The following is a 19,383-nucleotide window of genomic DNA, read 5'->3' as shown; positions in this document are numbered from 1 at the left end:
GTAATACCCTCCTATGTAGTGGTCAGTTGTAGGATCTCAATTTATCTTCTCACAAATGGTCATGAGACAAATCGTGTAAGGCCGCTGGGTGACAGATTCCACCTTTTGATCCTGGGAAATGTTTGAGTTTGTTATTATAGATAGACTTACTGAAGTGGACAAGGATCAAATCTCGATGAAATCGAGACAATGTCCTCTCCCGTGGTAATCAGCTGTAGTTTCTCGATTTACGTCTTCACATATAATTATGAGGGCACCCATGTGGGACTGTTAGAGTGGTAGATTTCACTTTTGCTGAAGATAATGCACTCAGTTATGGGTGCGGTATGATGCAATGGTAAAAGATAAAAATAATTCTCACATGCGACGAGGGTTTGAATCTTATATTAGACATTTTCGAACATACACAAAGTTTGAACCATTAGTGATACTAAGATGTCATGTTAAAATCCACTTGCATTTTCTGGATTTACTTAGTGATGGATTTGTAGGACTAAGCCGTCCCCCTTCAGGATCAACTGGAACCAAGACCTAGATACCTGGATTAATAAAAAAATAATGCACTCTTCTTCTTACCATACAGTGGTAAAATATTTAGAGTAAGAGCAGTGCCGGCTCAAGGCATAGGCCACTGCCTAGGGCCCCCAATAAACTTAGGGCCCATTGTTATTAAAAAATATATATTAATATTTTTTTTATATCAATCAAACAACATGTTTATTTCATGAGATCACAACACTTCAATTTTCATAGGACCACATCATGCCTATATGATTACGCATGGAAATTTGATACCGCTTCATGCATTTGATGCATTACTCACACCTGCATGGATGAAAATTAATGCATGGCTGAATTGATGAATCATTCTAAAAATAAATATCTTAATAAAGTCTTATTTACATTCAACAATATCTTAAAAAAGATTAAATAATCTAACAATTTTATCAATTGAAAAAATTTTATTAATAAAATTTAAATATAAAAAATTTAATTAATAATTTTACATCTCAAAAGGGGTAGAAAATTAAATTTTATATAAAAATCTATTTTTAAATTAATAGTTAGAAAATTAAATTTATATAAAAAATTATTTTTAAATTAATATTTTATTTAAAAATATTTTAAATCTATCATTGTCGGTCGCAAGTCCGAATGAAAAAGGATGAGAAAAAATTTTATATTTTAAAAAAATGTATTAAAAGTCTAAAAAAAATTTAGCGTAGGACCCCATAAAACCTTGAGACGGCCTGAGTAAGAGAACTTCTACTCCCAACCGGGACAAAAATTCTGGAGATGCTCTAAATTTACCCCTACTTCTAAAATTAGTGGGCACTTCGCAGCTTTGATCATATAGATACTTAACAGCAGCTTTTTAACTATATGAATATTTAGGGAAGGTATCCTTTTAATTTTTCTACCAAAATACTAAATAGTAGTTTTGAAATATAAACAATATTTTAAACCCATATATTTACTACTAATTAGTTTTAAAAAAAAGGTTTTAGGCATTTAAGAAGTCTAGGTCATTTTGCAAATTCGTTTTACCTTTTTATATTTAAAAGATAATATCATAGTAGAGCTATTTTTTAAAAAAATGTATAATTAAGAGCATTTTTTAATAATTATTAATTAAATGTGATAATGTTAAAAAAGAAGATTCGTTATTAATTTATCCTTTCTTTTTTTTAATAAGTTTTAATCTGCCGTTAAATCTAAATTATAATTGGCTTTGCTACTCATGGCATCATCCACCGTCCGTTTTAAATTCAACGCCTCGAATTCGATCTCAACTGCTTAGGCGGGGGCTGTTAAAAAAATATACAGCAAAAATCTGGACCAAATTCAAATTTTCTCAGGCGATAAATCAAACACCGAGTCTCAACTTTCCAGTAGCGCTGTACGTCCTGCGGGGGCTCACGAGCTGCCTCCCTTGCTCGCTCCGTCGAAGGTTCAACCTCGCTCATCGTCGACATCGCCCCCGGTAATCACGATCTCCGTCACTGCCTGCGGCGTTTCCCCTTTGCGGTTCTCGAGTCTTCCATGCTTCTGCGATTAGGGATTCGTTCCATTGCCGGAGCTGGTTATGTTTGACCGGGGGGTTACTTTCTCGTTGGGGATTTGGGACCTTGGGAACGACGGCTTTGTCCGTCCTCGACGGTTTTTCTAGTGCTGAGGGCATGAGTGGTGATGCGCTTGTTGGGGTGTTGGGGTTTTCTCCGGGCTCACATGGTATGGGTCGGTTCTGTTGCACAGGACACATAGTCGAGCAGTGAGTTCATTGGAGGGGAACGATGGGGTTTGTATGATAGAAAAGAGAACCTTTTCGTGCTCAGTTTGGGTGCGAGTGCGACAACTCGTGTTACCTGTTAACCAGGTGCTTGTGATTATGATACATTGGGAAAAAAGGAGACTAGTTCGAAGTTTGTGTCCTTGTTGGCAATGAACAACCAAGTAAAAATTCTTGATTTTTGCTCCAGTTTATCTTAGATAGGATATCTGAATTGGCAAAATATTTTGGTATTTACAGGGCATCGACCAGAATTATATTCAGTGTCTTGGCTCATTTTGGGCATGATGTTCTTATGACTCATTTTGACACATATCTAAGCTTGATTCTTTCCACTGATTGAATAAGTGATTGAATTATACTATATTTTTTCAATGATGATAGCACATTGTTAGTGACATACGTGCTACATGCATGATTGGGTGATTTCATATCTTGTTTGACATAGAACTGGTGTTAACTTATTTTACTTCTCTTATTTCTTATTCAAAATGCTAGGTGTAGTTATGGTCATCTTTGTTGTAGTTTTATTTCATGTATTCACATTGGGTTATTTTGGATACAGACAAGTGCTATTTCCACTAAGGTAGAATAGAAAGTGAAGCAGCTTCACATATTTCACAGTATATAGTGAATCATGTTTTAAATTTGTGCTGCATCTTATTTTACTTTCCTTTTCTGTTTCTTTCAAGCACCAAAGTAGACAATGATCATGCACATATAGTATCTGAATGGTTATAATAATGGTATTGATAAATTCCTAATGCATTTTGATGATGCTTCTAGGAGAATCATCATCAGGTCACTCGAGGAGAACATGGGTGCTCATGATCCTTCAGAAGCAACAACATCTTGTATAGATGCTACAAAAGATTCACAGAGCACTGTGGAGATAAAAATTAAAACATTGGATTCTCAAACCTACACTCTGCAAGTAGAGAAGTCTGTAAGTAAAATTTAAATTTTGTTCGTTAAGTAAATTGTGTCTTACTTATCCAAAACACTTTGTTCCTTTAGCCCATTGACTCTTCTGTACATTAATTTGCAACTGGGACATGTTATCTTGAGATGGATAAAAGATGTACTTTTACTGATTCTTCAACTCTTCATTAGTCTTTTTTATTTCCAAAAAGTGGTCCTTTTGCTATGATCATAAGCTAAGACTAATTCCTGTGTTTACATCATCTGTTCATTATAGCAAGATTTGTTATTTAATATTTAATAGTCATTTCAATATCACCAGTGTCCATTTCCATCATTTCAATCTTATTTTCATCTAGCGTCCTGCTAGTGCATGCGTAATATTTTGTTACATATCCAGCTTTTAGCATCAAATACATAGGTCTCTATGCACAAAGCAGCATAGAGATGTAGATGCCAAAATTTGCATTTATCATGCATCTCCTTGTAAAGCAAGGTACGAAGGGGCATAAACTTTGGAATAGGATCTTAAACAAGCCTTGTGGCAGCGACTCTCCCAACTCCAAATTATTTGTTCATGTGTCTTGCTAGCAGTGGTTGCTGGGGATTTAGATTGTAGATTTGCCAGATTTTACAATCCTAAATAAACTTTGCGGAAGTTTACAGAAAGGTTCCTCCAATTGGATTTACTGTGGGAAAAAGATTGACACCTCATATAATTATATATTGCTATTCGTTTACCCATATTATCATTTTGAATGGTTGATATGTGAAGTTGTTTATCTGCTTCTTTTTTAAATTTTCAAAATGGTTCTCAGGTTTGATACTAGTATTACTTTGGAGATTTTAATCTTAAAATTTGAAGCAATCTCTGCATAATAATCACTGTTCTATCTTTTATCATAAAACGATAATGCTAGTAATGCTAAGCTTTCGTGAAGTTATGAGAATTGTACATATTTTTGTTATAACGTCCCCAAACATATTTAAAGATGAAGATCCTTGAAGCCCATTGCAGTATCATATTTTTTTTCTTCTCAGGTGCCAATCCCAAAGCTGAAGGAACAAATAGCCAGCATTACTGGGGTAATCTCAGAACAACAACGTCTAATATGTCGTGGCAAGGTTCTGAAAGATGAAGAAATTCTGTCTACATATCGTATCCTATTATGCTATTTTGATGTGGCAAATTTGTTGACTAATTTAATTACACTAGACTGAGTAAATACTGGTCCGTTTTGCGTGAGGAGTATCACTTCTACTTGTCTTGTGTCATTAATGGATCATTTTTTTGTCTATGGTAACATCTTTATTTATTGAAACATGTAGTTTTAAGCACTTTGAGTTGCCAAGGCATATCTTCATATTTCTGTTCTTAATTTATTGTAGATGTTCTCTTTCCTGTTTGTATTGAAATAGACTTGTTGAGATGCACAAACATCATCCCTTTCAGATTTTGGCTGTTTTTATCCATTCTAGATAACTTATCATGCATGTTTTCTCCCTTTTATATGTAGTAGATAACTACACATACACACTAATTTGCATGATGAACTTATTGGCAATCTTATTAAGCTTACTATCATGTTTTTCCTCAAAAAGAAATATTGACTTCTGCTTTTTACCACAAATAGAATTTTATGTATAGTCATCTTTTTTATATTTGAAATTATACGCCAATGCTGTAAAGTGGGTCAAAATTGTATCTATATAGACAAAAGGCATGATAACCTGTTTCAAGTATATATTTCATTTATGGTTATTTCTGTACTCCTTTCTTAAGTAAATATGTTTTCAAATATTGACTAGTTTTATGTGCCTTGTGTTATTTGGCTCATGTCTGGTTGTGAGTACACTAACTATATATTATGGACAGTTGAGATGGTACACACCAGCAACTTGCCTATCCTTTGTAGCAACGATTCTGCATTTGAGTGCTGACTTATGATCATACTGCATTTGATGCTTCTTTACTGGGCTGCCTCATATTTTATGCTTTTAGTGCTTACATTCTTCCTATAAAAGTTACCTCTTACTGTAACATAATAGCACTTATGGATTATATCCTTCTATTTTTCCTGGACTAATTAATTTTAGGGAAATATTGGATTTTAGTACCGAACATGCCTGTCGAGGTTGTGCTATTTATGACTGGTTCATCTAACTATCAGTATTCTACTAAATGACTTCTTGTTCCTTAGCATGGATGATTAAGACATTGAAGATGGTCACACCTTGCATATGGTTGTTAGACAACCACAACAATTTTCTTCATCCCCATCAAGTCATATGGAAAATGAAGGCGCACCAGGTCAGTCTGGTTTGCATTTAGTCACGGATGGTTTATTTTCAATCTTGTGTAATATGAATTCACTTGAAAACTTAAACATTTTCTTTTTGTTTGTCATGTACTTGACTAAACAAGCATTTTATAATTATACTAAGTGTTGGAACATTTGTGGTCCTTCATCTCAAAAGACCAATGTATTAGGATGTAATCCTTGACATGCATCAACTGCAAATAACTTAATCCTTCTGTTTCTTTCTGCGTAATGGTGGCATAAGTATAGTTCAGAATGTTCTGCTTTTATTTTGTAGTACAATATTTTCTAGAATAAATTAGAACAGATCTTTGTCAATTGTTTCCTAAATGAGAAATTGGGATGAAGGAATCTTGACTGATTTTTTCCTACCACTGTAGCTGCTAATGCTACTTCGGATACTTATCATAGTCATGTTAGTCAAGGAGCTCATACCTTAGTCTTTGAGACCGTTTATATTGGTCAAGGGGATCATCATACTCATCTTTCTCAGGTAGTTCTGCCAGTGCATATGCCTTTGATTTTTAATTTGGTTTGTCCACTTTAATAATATAAACATGGTTAATCATTTATTCCATTGAGCAGATTATATCTAGTATCTTGAATGCTGTTGCAACAAGAAATACTGAATCCCAGACCTCAAGTACAAATCTCAGGGTAAATCCTATTCCTCTAGTGTGAAAAATATGTGAAATTAAAAGTTCTATTCCAGAAGACAAATAATCTTGCTCCACAGGATTTGAGTGCAAGAGCCTCTCTTGACATTCCATTTGGTGAGCTTGGTTCTAGGCAGTCATTTGATCAATTCCACGCTGCAGTTCCATTGGGGCCTCAACATCCTACTGTATGTTGTCAACCATAGATAGTGTCTGGCTATGCTTTATATGTTTATTTGCTTGCTTGAGCAAATTATTTACACCACACTCTTTGTTCAACTGTAAAATCTTTTATTAGCATAACTAGGTTAGCAGATGAGGCCTTTTTTTTTGTTATACTTTCTTATAAATTGTAGTTATGCAGGTAATTCCTGATTCTTTGACCACCATACATCAGTATTTGAGCTTCATGAGGAATGAGTTCTTCAGAGAAGGTATAGATGCAACTGATTGTTTTCTTTATAAACCTGATGAGATTCATTTCAATGCAAGCGGTTATAGGATAACTAGAAGAAATTTCATTGTTTGTCAGGTGTGGAATACAGAAATGAACAAGACGCCGCTAATTTGCTTGACAATGGTCTTCAGTCTCGCCATTCTTTTACCCCAGGTGGCCTACCAAGTCTAGCATCTTTAACAGAAATTCTGCTTTCTACAAGAGAATTGCTAATGATGCTAGCTGATGGATACATATCAGTATGTGTTCATTCCTCTTTGGGTCTGATCAAGTTGGCTTTTTCACAAAGAACTGAATAAAGCATAACAATTTAAATGATCAAGTTATTGCTCTTAAGCACTAAACTTTCTATTATACATTTTGTACTAGTTCTACTTGTATTATATACATTTCAAGTCGAGTCAGCTATGGTTGAATCATTACAATTATACTATTTTATTTGAATCTGTAGTGAGTAAATGAACTGGGCGTTTTTGAGCTAAGTCTTGTTTTCTAGTTTATTTTTGTTTTTAGAGATGAATAACTTGTCCTAGTACAATTATAGAAGGATTTGATGAACACCAAAATTCGAATGTCAATAGTTAGAAGATGTTCGATGTCAAGCTTCATTTTTTATATTATAATGTCCCATGAACAAGTATTTGTCATAGATAATGTAATCATCTTTTGTAATCTCAGAAGATAAGACCTCCAGAATAGGGATTTTTGAAGAAGTTAATATAAGTTGGATGGATAAGAAGTATTTAATAGTATATGCAGAAAAAGCCGTTCCTTAGTTTCAGTTTCAACAGTGGATTTGCTGGATGGTTAGTCATTCCTTTCATGTTTATGTGGTTTGATGAGGTATTGACACGGACATGGTCTATGCCGATTGAATCTGGCATTTCAATCTATGATACTTGATAGTTGGCTTGCCTCAGTCAATAGTGATTGTTCACTTTGACATGGTCTATGGTGCCATCAGATTCTTATCTGCAGTATTTGTTGCTGGGCTCGGTGTCACTCAATTCCATTAGGAAGAAAACACACTTGTTAATTCCTATTTTGAAGCCCTAGTTTTGTACCCCTTGTTTCCTCATTCAGCCATAGTTTCTTTCAACCCTTCAGACACCACAATTATCCATCACTGTCATTTGTATTGAACCATAATTTTGTTTCAGAGACTAGCACAATGTTTAGTGTGGTGACCACTTGTCCCTAGAGCTTGTGCTACTGTGAAAGATCTAAATGCGTTATATTTTTTGGCCACTCATCGGATCCCCCAGTTCTCAATGAGCATAAGAAAGTTGTTTATACTATTTTTGCTTGTTCTTGGAATTTAATGCATATTGGCTAACGATATTGGCAACATTTTCGTGTTCCCTTTTTATGGTGATTTTTTTTATCAATCATTTTGACAGTGTGCTGTTTTGTTGTTTTATACAGCAATTCACAAGGCGCCTAGTGGATCAAGCAAATTTGATGGATCCTCTTACACGTGGGTGATGGGAAAGTTTTGAAAAATCGTTCCGGTAGATTTTTGCAGAACAAAAATTTTCCCGAAACGATCTCAAGTTGCCCTCATAGTCGATCAAACAAAGTTTGATCGACTCGTTTAGATCATTGGGCTCTTGTGTTTGGTTTACAGGATCCAATATGAAAAATATAATTTAATTAATGCGGAAACATTAAATTATACCTTTCTTCGAACTTGAAGGATGTAGACGACCTCTCGATCTTCTGCTGTATCCCTCTCCTCTTCTCGAACGTTATGTGGGCAACGATCCTTCGAGAATTTTCTCCACCAAGAATTCTCCTTCGATGGCTAGCAAACTTTCCTTCCTTCTTGTTGAAGAGAAGAGGAAGAAGAGAAGAGGTTGGCTTGCCGAGAGCTTCGGCCACCAAGAAATAATTTCGTGTGTTCTCTCAAAGCCGACCAAGCCTCTTCTTTTATAGCCTAACCATCTCCCAAATATGGTATAATTTGAGCCATAAACATGGTATGATTGATTCGTAAACTTGGTATGATTTAGATCAATCAAATCGGAGATTTTGGTAAGATTTCGGAAGTTTCCAATTCGAACCCACGGCTTTTAATCGATTAAACTCCGTAACTTTTTCTCATTAACACTGGTAATCGATCAGCTGATCGATTACCAGTCGATCTGCTCGGAGTCTTGGTAATCGATCAGCTGATCGATTACCAAGGTGTGTAATCGATCTCCTTGCATGAGCTCGAATGCCTGGTTTCTTCACGAATTCTTCCAAGGTGGACTTGAGGATTCCCAGAAACTACAACAGGAACCTAGAGGAGGAATTGGTTTTGGCCTTCTGATCAGCTAAGGCTTTCCGTGTTCGCCCTGAACACACAACCTTAGTCCATCAATAATAACTCATACCACTAAAGAGTTATTATCGAACTACCGCACCAATCCCATATTACAATATGGGCTCCTTCTTACTACAAGTACATTAGTCTCCCTGTGTTTAAGATATCGTATGTCCGTCAATTAAATGAGTTACTGACAACTCGTATTTAATCGACATCTAATCCAAGAGTAGTACCACTCAACCTTATTATCATGCGGACAAAGTCCACCTGCAGGGTTTACATGATAATCCTTATGAGCTCCTCAAGGGGACATCATCAACCTAGATTATAGGACACAGATTCCTTCTATAATCAACAACACACCATGTACATAATACTACTTCCCAACTCATCGGGTCTTTTGATTTATCGATATAAATCTCACCCTTTGATGAATTAAAGAAGTACATACTATGCACACGTGTTTGTTATTATATCGGGATTAAGAGCATGTACATCTATAGTAACAGAGGTTTAGTTCGATTATATAGTCAGTATAAATCGAACAATCCTCAGATGGTCTTGTTCAATACACACTTAGTGTACTAGTGTAATTCTATAGTCAAGACAGACTAAGACTGAATTACACTACAACCACTCCAATGGTTTGTCCAATCCATCTTGGTTGTGAACACTGTTTATAATCTACAAGAGACTGATAACATGGTCTTCTGTGTGTGACTCCGCACACCATGCTTATCTACAATATAGATTAAATGGACACTTGCAAAATATTGACCAAATGTGATTCTTATTTCAGAATGTTTATTTACACAGCTAGGATTCTGGTATACATCCCAACAGTGGGTACCTTCAAAACAGTGTGCGTAGGGCTGGAATCTTATTGCAGAATTTGGGTTCATTACTGCTAGAGCTGGGTCGTATAACAATGACATTGCGCTTTGGTGAAACACCAGTATGTGTCATAAGCAGTTTCCCTTCCATGTATGTCAAACATGGTCATAGTTGAATGATGTTTATCATGCAGTCTGATGCTGCGATCAATGCAGGACCAGCAGTTTTCATCTCTGCATCTGGACCTAATCCTGTGATGGTTCAGGTTAAAGAACTCCTTTTTGTTGAGTTATATCTCATTGTTTTTTGTATCCGCTAAACTTTCTTGTTGCATCCTGTTCCTTTCTTTTCAGGATCAAATTTTAGTTCACATCATATGGGAGCTGCATATACTGGTCATGGTTTACAAGGTGAACCACTGGGTACTACATATGTTCCAGGAAATATCACCATTCGTCTTCATGCAGGTATTCTAGAATCTTGTCCAAATCCTTAATCACCTTTTAATTTATTTTGTTTTCTTATATTCCTTTGGCCTGACAGATGATATATTATTTGCTTAGGTCGCACTGTACCAGTTTCCCCTCGTAACCTAGGCACACAAGGTGGACAAGAAGTTCAAGAAACAACAAATCCAACTGAAAATTCTTCTACTTCAAATGTTGTTCCTCAAGCAGTTTTTGGAGCTTCAGATAATCCAGCTCTTGCTGGAGATTCTGGAGTAAGAGTATTGCCAATAAGAACGATGGTTCCTCTACCTGCTGGGGTTCGTCGATCTACATCTGACCCATCTAGTAGTGCAGTTGGGTTAATCCACCCAGTTCTTGCAAGGGTTCAACATGTTACTGCTGGGAATTTGGGTGATTGTACGGGCAATGAATTGTCTAATGGGGAAAATGAGAATGGTCATAACAGTGAGCAACAGCATGCTACTGGATCTACTTTACAATCACAAAACTTGGAATCGTCTATTGGAGATTTCATTCATGAGATTAACCAAATTTCTGCAACTATAGATTCTTTTGCTTCTGGGTTAAATGCCTCAATAAATGAATCAGCTTCAGCTTCACATCAAGGTCAGAAATAATTTTAGTTCATTCTTCTTATGAGTTCTATGAATTTGGCTATATAAAGAAGTTAAGTACTGTCCTTTTGTGTGGATTAGATTTTTGTAGCTTCTATAGAGTTTAAAATTTTCCCTACACTGCGTTAAACTAAGAATGTTTGTCAGGCTCTTTAAGAGACTTCCTTAGTGGAAGCCAACAGGTGCAATCCAGTATTAGCAACAACGAAATCCAATTTGAACAACAAAACAGGCAAAGCCCTGTTTCTCAACTAACTGGCAGATTGGACCAATGGCTACAGTCAGTTTTCCCCGGAGAGCAAGTTCGTGTTAATGCCACTAATCATCCAGAGGTTGCTAGAGGTTCTTCCACAGATCAAGCAGGCATAGGTGGAAATTCCTCGCCTGAGGTGGGTGTAAGAGTAAGTGAGGATGGATTATTCTTCTCAAGGTTAGTACGTAATCTTATGCCATTCATATCTCAAGCCACATCAACAGATCAAGATAATACAAGAATTAATCAGAGCTCTTCAACAGCAGCGGTAAGGATGACTCTTTTAATGTACTACTTGCTGGACAGAAGATACTTTTGCTATTTACATTGATAATTTCCATACACAGGCCACCATGCAGAACTCAAATGACTCTAGTAGTTCCCAAAGCCGTCGAGACCCACCTGACGCCCCCAGTCCAAAACGTGCAAGGGTTTGTAATTATGAAAAAAATTTCATCATACATTTTTCCTTTTTTTTTTTCTCTTCAACTTGTGAGTCGGATTGGATCAGGTGTCATTTTTTGGGTTTTAATATACTAGCTGCTACCAGAGATACCATAAGGCAGCATGAGCACTTAACAGACCGTTTTCTCATTACTTTTCTTCTTTTTTTAATGTTCTTGTTATCATCCGCTGGAAGATGCTACTGCTAACGTAAAATAAATAATGGCATATAGAATTGCATGGACTTTATCATTCTAGCTGTAAGGTGGAATTTTCAACACGCCTGCTTTTTTCGGTTCTTCAATGATATGAAATCTCAAATTGCAAGAAGTTTTTCTTACAGTGAATATCGAAATAGTTTCAAAGCTTATTCTGGTTGTACCAACATCTAAGTTTATGGACTTCTGTTCTTGCAGGGAGAATGAAGCAGATACTCATATGGAGGTCTTAAAACTTTGGGAGAGACTGCCAGCAAATGCCACAAAGCAAACCACCGAGCACTCCGCACTTGATTTTGAGATGAATGTTATCCAGCTTCTGAGAGGTTAAACAAACTTTTTCCACCTATGCCCGAACTGAGAAGAACTCAGGTGGATATTAACAAATTCCTTCTCCAATTGTCACATTGTACTCGAATAACCTGTACAATGGCCATCATCATGTTTAAATTTTATCAAATTTTTTCTTGTAAATCATAGTTCATCACCAGGAAGTCATGATACTAATATTTATATTTCTTAAGCACTTCTTAATCATGTTATTTTATTTTCATTTCCCCCTGTTTTGTATTGAAAATATAATATAACTATCGTCAACTTGAAGCAGAAGTGTGCAGGAACGATCGCTGTGTTTATCATCAAAATGGAATAATTGCCGTCTTCTTTTCTCCGTGTTAACAGCTGTTTATAAATATTCATTTTACCCCTTAAAATTTTTAAATCTTCACAAATTTTGTGGTATAATTATGAAGATCGAAAAATTATAAGGGCGTTTGGAAAAAAAGAGATAATTTGGGAGGTGAAAATGAGATTTTGATTATCCAATTCCAGCTCGCCACACGCGGAGTCTACGCTAAAGCGTCGCCTTAACGGCGTTAACTCCCCGTGTGTCTTCGCAGATATAAATCGGAATATCGACACACTTGTGCTTCAGCCAAACCAATCTCTTCCCTTCGATCCCTAATTCTCGATGCAATTCGACCGCCACTCACCGGATTCTTCCCCTTCGCTCATGCACCGGTTTCGCTCCTCGATCTGTGGATCCTGCTGCTTCGGCGGCGGCGGCGGAGTCGTGGCCGGTGACGAGGAGGGCGATCGGCCGGCGTCTCTGGTACGGTCTTCGACGATCTGGCTGCGGTCGAAGGCGCAGGAGCTGCCGGAGATCGGAGGCCGCTGCCGGAACCTCGTGGCGCGGATCGGTCGCCACCAGAACGGCAGCCGCGGTCCCTGTGCCTTCAGGTACGACCCCCTCAGCTACGCTCTCAACTTTGATGAAGGGGCCGAGGACGAGGACATGGGCATTCCCACCGGTGGGGATGGGCACCGGTACCGGAACTTCTCTTCCCGCCTTCCCCTCTCCCCGCCGCGACGCTCCGCCGGCGTTGGCGTCGAGGTCGCGTCCTAGGGATTCGCCGTCGTAGTAAATTTGTGTATCTATGGTAGCCTTTTGTGAAAATCGAAATAGTTTCCGGTTAATTGTTTTTTTTTTCCAAAATCCAAACTGTTTTTTTCCCAGTGTTTAATGTGTGCAATTTTCCGAATCAATCAAATTACTCTGTTTTCACTCTTCTTTGCTAACGTGCTCGTGTTTCTACGTCACCGTCCGCCATGAGCGCAGCGGAGCAGAGAGCGATGGGTGATGCCGCCCGTATTCAAGTACTTCTAGCATTTCGATACCCATTATTTTACCATTATCTCCATTAGTCAGAGTGTGGGCCCCTTAATTATATGGCCTCATGAGCTGGAGTTGGTGACGGGTATGAAAATGAAGGGTGGAATTGATATTATAATTTAAGTGAGAGGTTTAAAGTATTTTATCCAGAAAATTAATTTCTATTTGCCTTCGTATATCATATTGGCTTTGTTATTCTTATCTTGTTGACGCTGACATGACAAGGAAAGCTCTGATAACAATTGTCAATTGGAGTTGGATGGTACACGAACTCTCAAATAAAAAATACCAAGGAACCACTGAAACCAGAGAGTTCCTGTTAAAGTCATAAGTAAAATTCATAATTTTAGAAGCATAGAAAATTACTATGGTTGAAGAATTAAAAAATGTTTATTGTCTTTACTTTATGGCCTGTTATCATATTCAAATACTTTGTGATCATCTCTGACCATTTTTCACAAACTAGACTGAATCAGCATCCAATTTTAGTTAAATTACCAAGCTATGCAATTGATTGGATTGAGCATCAACTCATTAAATAGCATGCCAAAATTTGTTTGCAAGTTGGGAACCATATATCTATATAATATCTGATCTGTGTGATGTGATTAGTTTGAAAATCTTGAAAACACTGGATAAAATAGGGGTACTCATTTTAAAAAAATATATATAGTAGTTGTTGACGATCATAGCAAGAGGGCCCATAGTTGTTATATGATCTGGATAAGTATCCTTTCCTATCATGTTTGGGTCATCATCATCATCAAACCATGATTATCCCAACAATTTGTGGTTGACTACATGAATTTTATTCTTCCAGTGAATATTTTCTTTTAACTTCTTATACCTCTCATTCTATAAAATTGAACTCGTTTAACTATAAAAAATGTCGGTTATATAGAGAGAAGTATATCATCTCCATCTTTTTTTTCTTCTCATTTTATCAATATCAGAGTTGCACCTATTTACTTTCAATTATTGTTAATTTTATATTTTCCATTCGTGTAACTTTGCACATTTATTTTAACATTCTCATGAGTTTTTTTTAACAAAACAAATATACGAGTATGTTTCTCTAGGTATAAAATTTATCCAACTTTGATTTTAGTTTAGTTTTATTTATTTTTATTGTGTTTGCTTGGAGAGAGAAAGTAGGAGGGAAATGAAATAAGTTGAACAAAGAGAAACGAAGTATATTATCTTGTATTTTATTCCATTCTTCTTGTTTACTTGAGTGAAAACTAAAGAAGATGGGAACATCGATACTTTTTTTTCTCCACCAGATTTGGGCAATCCCTGATCCTCTCTATTTCCTTCCAAGTAAAAAAAAGAGAAATTTATTTATTTATTTCCTTTCTTTTCTTTCCTTGTATCATCTAAGTAAAGACAACATCAGGGAGTCAAATAGATTAGGAATGGAATGTGAATATCTACTTGTTAGTTTGGCACATGGAATGAAATGAAATATTCTATAATTCGATTCATGGAATAAAATGAATGATCCATTCTCAATTTTATGTTTGATACATACAAATTTTGGAGTAACAAAAAAGAACACAAAATGAGGGCAGATTTATGAGACCATTTATTTCAGTCTTCTGGTCTTTTGGTTACATAAGGCTGTCAGAGAGGGTGAGAAGAACAACAAATGATCCCACAAAGGTAATATTTCTTCACAAAACCAAATCTATGTAAGAAAAACTTATCTGAATATATTGTGATGGTCCCTTAAATATCTTCAGTTACAGATTAGTTTTCATTATCAATATTTTGATCAATGTGTTGATGGTTCTTATCTGTTAGATTTGAGAAACCCATGCTTCAACTTGATTGATAAACTTCATCAGTATGAGCTTGTTATTGTAGTTTACTTATGGTCATAAGAAAGAAAAGAAAACAAGTATCCTCATTTTCTACGCATACTGGAAAGGTATTGAACATATATTAGATACTGTTTTTGCCATTATATTCTCAAAATAAAATTTGACTATTCAGGTCCTTGAAATTTGAGCACACAATATATTGGAACTTAATATAATTTACATATGGTCTCAAGAAGGGTAATAATAAGTAACCATCACTTTCTACATATTGGTTGGTTATGGATATATGTTTGCTAATCTATTATCCAAGTCTCATATTCTGTTTCTTGCCATTACTGTTTGTGTTTATTCGGGTTTATCCAATATCATGTAAGAAGTTCTAAAAATGGTATGCAGGCAATTAAATTAACAATACTAGCACACATGCTATTTTGCAATTTGAATGTTTAGTTCGGTTTACAAGTTTACTTTTAAGGTTTTCACATTGAGTACACTAAAATATCAGCTTAAACTTCCTTGAGTCGAACTTTTATTCACCTTGAGTTTACAAATTGCTGTCAAATCTTGAACTTGAATGGTACTTTTTGAGTTTGATAGATCTTGACTAGTAGCAAAAATCTTAAGTGCCATACCACAGATGATTTGGTCTTTGATCTCCCTTGTATTGCATGTGTTATCAGCGATGATTGGGAAGATACATATACTTTGTCATATTTTTAAGAGAATTTTTTAATTCTGTGTTCATGATCATGTTCATCTTATATAACTAAACTAAATGCTAATTGTATTCAAGAACATATACTCATTATCCTAATTGCCATTAGCAGTGCCTTTCAGATTGTTACCTACTAGACTTTCATCACCACCCTACACATTCTTGTTCTACATAAAAACAAGAAGATTGAATGAGACATACATAGTGCATGATGACATGTAACATTGGATCCCTTCACCCAACTTGCCCTTAAACGATAGATTGAGCTCGCTAAGAAAGGAATATGCTTTATCACAACCAACCCTTACTTTAGCACCTTCTCTTTTCATTTTTCCCCCATCTTTCCTTCTTGTACCACCAAAGCAGAGCCAACTTAGAGCATGCCCTCAACCTCCAAGGAAAAGCAACTCAATTTTGCTTACATGCTTACCAACATTGGCTCCTAGCCTTTGCAAATACGAAGAACGGCACCAAAAGTTATGAACAAGTTGTCTGAAAGTTCTTCCGATCAAACCAATGGGCTGCTTCCTGCTTGGTGAAGTCCAAAGTGCATAGAAAATAAATAAAGGCGAGGCCAGTTTTTCTCGTCAAATATATGAGAACAGTGAGCTGTACGGATCTGAAGTTCGCAGCCATTGTTGAGAAGGAAAGGCAAAAGGACAAGGGCATGAGTTGACGTGGGGGGCCTGAGGAAGACTGTTAGTTACGGAGGAAACAGAATTACGTGACGGGTGGTGGTGGAGGTGGCGGAGGTGCTGCCGCTACGCCTACGCTCCGTTCCAGTTAGTTTTTAATTTTCCGGCGGTTGGGGCGACATGACGTCAACCACCGCGGTTGGAGGATAAGATCGAAGCGTAGGAGACGACGACACGGTACGCACCATCCGTCTTATCCTCTCCGTCACGTAACCATAACTTTGTCCTTTACCATGAGCATATCGGGTCGGGTAGTGAGAAAATCCTCGCACCCGATCCGAACCTTAAAAAAACTGAATCATACCCTGCCTTTGAGTTTCCCCCTTGGATCTGCGGATTTTAATTCAGAATCCGACCCGGACTGAAGAGTTCGGCCAACTTCGTCTGATAACGGCACAGCTTTGACCTAAGGAGTCGAGAGGGGAAAAGGAAGAGGGAGGGTAGCGACACGTGTGCGTCAGCCAGCTGTTCCCAATTAAACTGCCTTGGTGGTGGAGACGGGCGGGTGCGTGCAGCGCCTGCCCTTTAACCGGTACGCGAACCGACTGCTACCGGTCGCCGCCCAACTCCCCCGTCTCCTCTATATAATTCCAAACTAATCCCTGTCTTCTTCGCCATCGCCGCTCTCTTCTTGAGATTTTGCGAGTAAATTGTGGGATTTGAGTAGCTTTTGATTCATTGGGATTGTTGGTCGGAGGATACCGATGGCGCCGGCGCTGGCGTCTCCGATGGTCGGCCGGAGTAGGGCGGCGGAGCGGATCAAGGGGCCGTGGAGCCCGGAGGAGGATGAGACCTTGAGGCGGCTGGTCGAGCAGCACGGGCCCAGGAACTGGAGTCTGATCAGCCGGTCTATACCCAGGAGGTCCGGCAAATCGTGCCGTCTCCGGTGGTGTAACCAGCTCTCGCCGCAGGTGGAGCATCGGCCCTTCACGGCGCAGGAGGACGAGACCATCGTCCAGGCTCATCGTCGTTTTGGGAACAAGTGGGCCACCATCGCCCGCCTCTTGTCCGGCCGCACCGACAACGCCATAAAGAACCACTGGAACTCCACCCTCAAGCGGAAGTCCTCCTCGATGACCTCCACGGAGGCGGCGCCGGCGTACGGAGAGGACGAGATTCCGGCTCTGCCGCCGAAGAGGGCGCGCAGCGTCGGGCCGGTGCTCGCGTCCGCGGGATTTCGTCTGAACCACCACCCTGACAGCTCTTCCAGGTCCGATTCGAGCGACTCCAGCCAACGGACCCACACAGAAGCAGCATCGCCGCCTCCGGTTTACCGTCCGGTGGCCAGAACCGGCAGCATCGCGCTGCCGCCTTCCTATTCCTCTCCCCCCTTCCCAGACCAGCAGCGCGACTCCACGTCGGAGACCGCGGCCGCTGTTCCTGCCACTCATCCTTCCGTCGACGAGCACGATCCCCTGACGTCCCTGACGCTAGCTCTCCCAGGATCAGATCGAGCGCCCGACACATCCCACCAGAAAAAGAGCAGCAACGACGGATCCAGCAGTAACGCACAGAGGTCCCTCGACGAGGCCGCCCCGCTCCCAGCAGGCGGAGACGGCGATCCGCCTCTCCAATTCAGCCGGGAGCTCTTGGCGGAGATGCAAGAGATGATCCGCAACGAAGTGAGGAGCTACATGTCGAGGCTGCCGCTTCTCGACGCCGCCACTCGCGACGCAGCCCGCAAGAACATCGGGCTAATCAAGATCGATTCCGACTCGAACTTGTTCTAACGATGAGAAGACGACGACGACGAGTTTTCCGCAGCTTCCAGATTTCTCTGTTTTTGTTTTTTTTGTCGAAGACTTCTTTTCCATGGCTCGTCGCTTTTTAATTTCATCAGAAATATAAAATCAAATATCGTTAGACACTTTTAAGTACCTCAAACTCAGTTTGTTTGATTGTCGATGAGAATTTTAGGTGATGAGTCGAAGACAGGGACCTGTCGAAAGGCTGCTACCATCAACCTACGAATCAAAGAGTCTGTTACACTACTCCAAATGCTACAAAACAAATTCCGTTTCAAATCAAACTCTCCATTTTGTCAAGAGAATGGTCGATACACATAATGTTCCACTGAGTGAGGATTACTGTACCCACTCATGAAGACATCCTCTCCTCTGAAAACGTTGCATGTGGAAATTAAGACTCGAAGAATATGCAAATTGGAAGGTGCGTGAATTTGCTCTGTTCTTCTAGGAGATGACGACGTCAGGATAACACTTGAAACGCACACTCTACTCTCTCTATTTCTTATCGTATCGACGCCTTATACTTTATTTGAGAGGGGAAGGGAAGCCGGGGACGATTGAATTGATTATTATAAAATAAATTTATTAAAGTGGACAAGAATAAAATTTTGATGAAGTTAAGATAATACTCTTTTTCATAGTGATAATTGTAATTTTTCAATTTACCTTCTCATATGATCGTTGGATCAATCACGTGGAGTCATTAAAAGAAAGATAAATATATAGTAGGGAAGGAAAAAGAAAGATAAATAAAAGGAGAATTTTGATTCTCATAGTCTCTCATAGCTAGAGATAGAGTGAGTTTAAAAAAAAGAGAGAGAAAATGATAAATTTTATCCTTTCATATTTATGAATCATTCAAATTTTTTATTATTAGGATATAATCAAAGTTTCACGTTAAAAATACATGAAAATTTTTTTTGATTGTAAGATAGAGATAT

At 38.2% G+C, this 19,383-nt stretch overlaps 2 protein-coding genes and 1 pseudogene across 2 annotated transcripts; all 3 read left to right on the top strand.

The window, feature by feature from the left end:
• Positions 1–2,294: 2,294 nt before the first annotated feature.
• On the top strand, positions 2,295–12,065 carry LOC141828538 (ubiquitin-like domain-containing protein CIP73; annotated as a pseudogene).
• A 670-nt stretch (positions 12,066–12,735) lies between these two features.
• Positions 12,736–13,353, top strand: LOC141826488 (uncharacterized). The gene has a single exon (XM_074713739.1). It carries the CDS (start codon positions 12,760–12,762, stop codon positions 13,192–13,194), a length of 435 nt encoding a protein of 144 aa, XP_074569840.1. The 5' UTR covers positions 12,736–12,759; the 3' UTR covers positions 13,195–13,353.
• A 1,405-nt stretch (positions 13,354–14,758) lies between these two features.
• LOC141826487 (transcription factor MYB44-like) lies at positions 14,759–18,565 on the top strand. The gene has a single exon (XM_074713738.1). The coding sequence runs from the start codon at positions 17,399–17,401 to the stop codon at positions 18,422–18,424; it is 1,026 nt and encodes a 341-aa protein (XP_074569839.1). The 5' UTR covers positions 14,759–17,398; the 3' UTR covers positions 18,425–18,565.
• The last annotated feature ends 818 nt before the right edge of the window (positions 18,566–19,383 follow it).

Source organism: Curcuma longa, chromosome 4, assembly GCF_044706935.1.
Source record: "Curcuma longa cultivar G26 ecotype Majalengka, Jawa Barat chromosome 4, ITB_CL_G26_1.1, whole genome shotgun sequence".
NCBI lineage: Eukaryota > Viridiplantae > Streptophyta > Magnoliopsida > Zingiberales > Zingiberaceae > Curcuma > Curcuma longa.
This window is presented reverse-complemented; position numbering and strand designations above follow the sequence as displayed.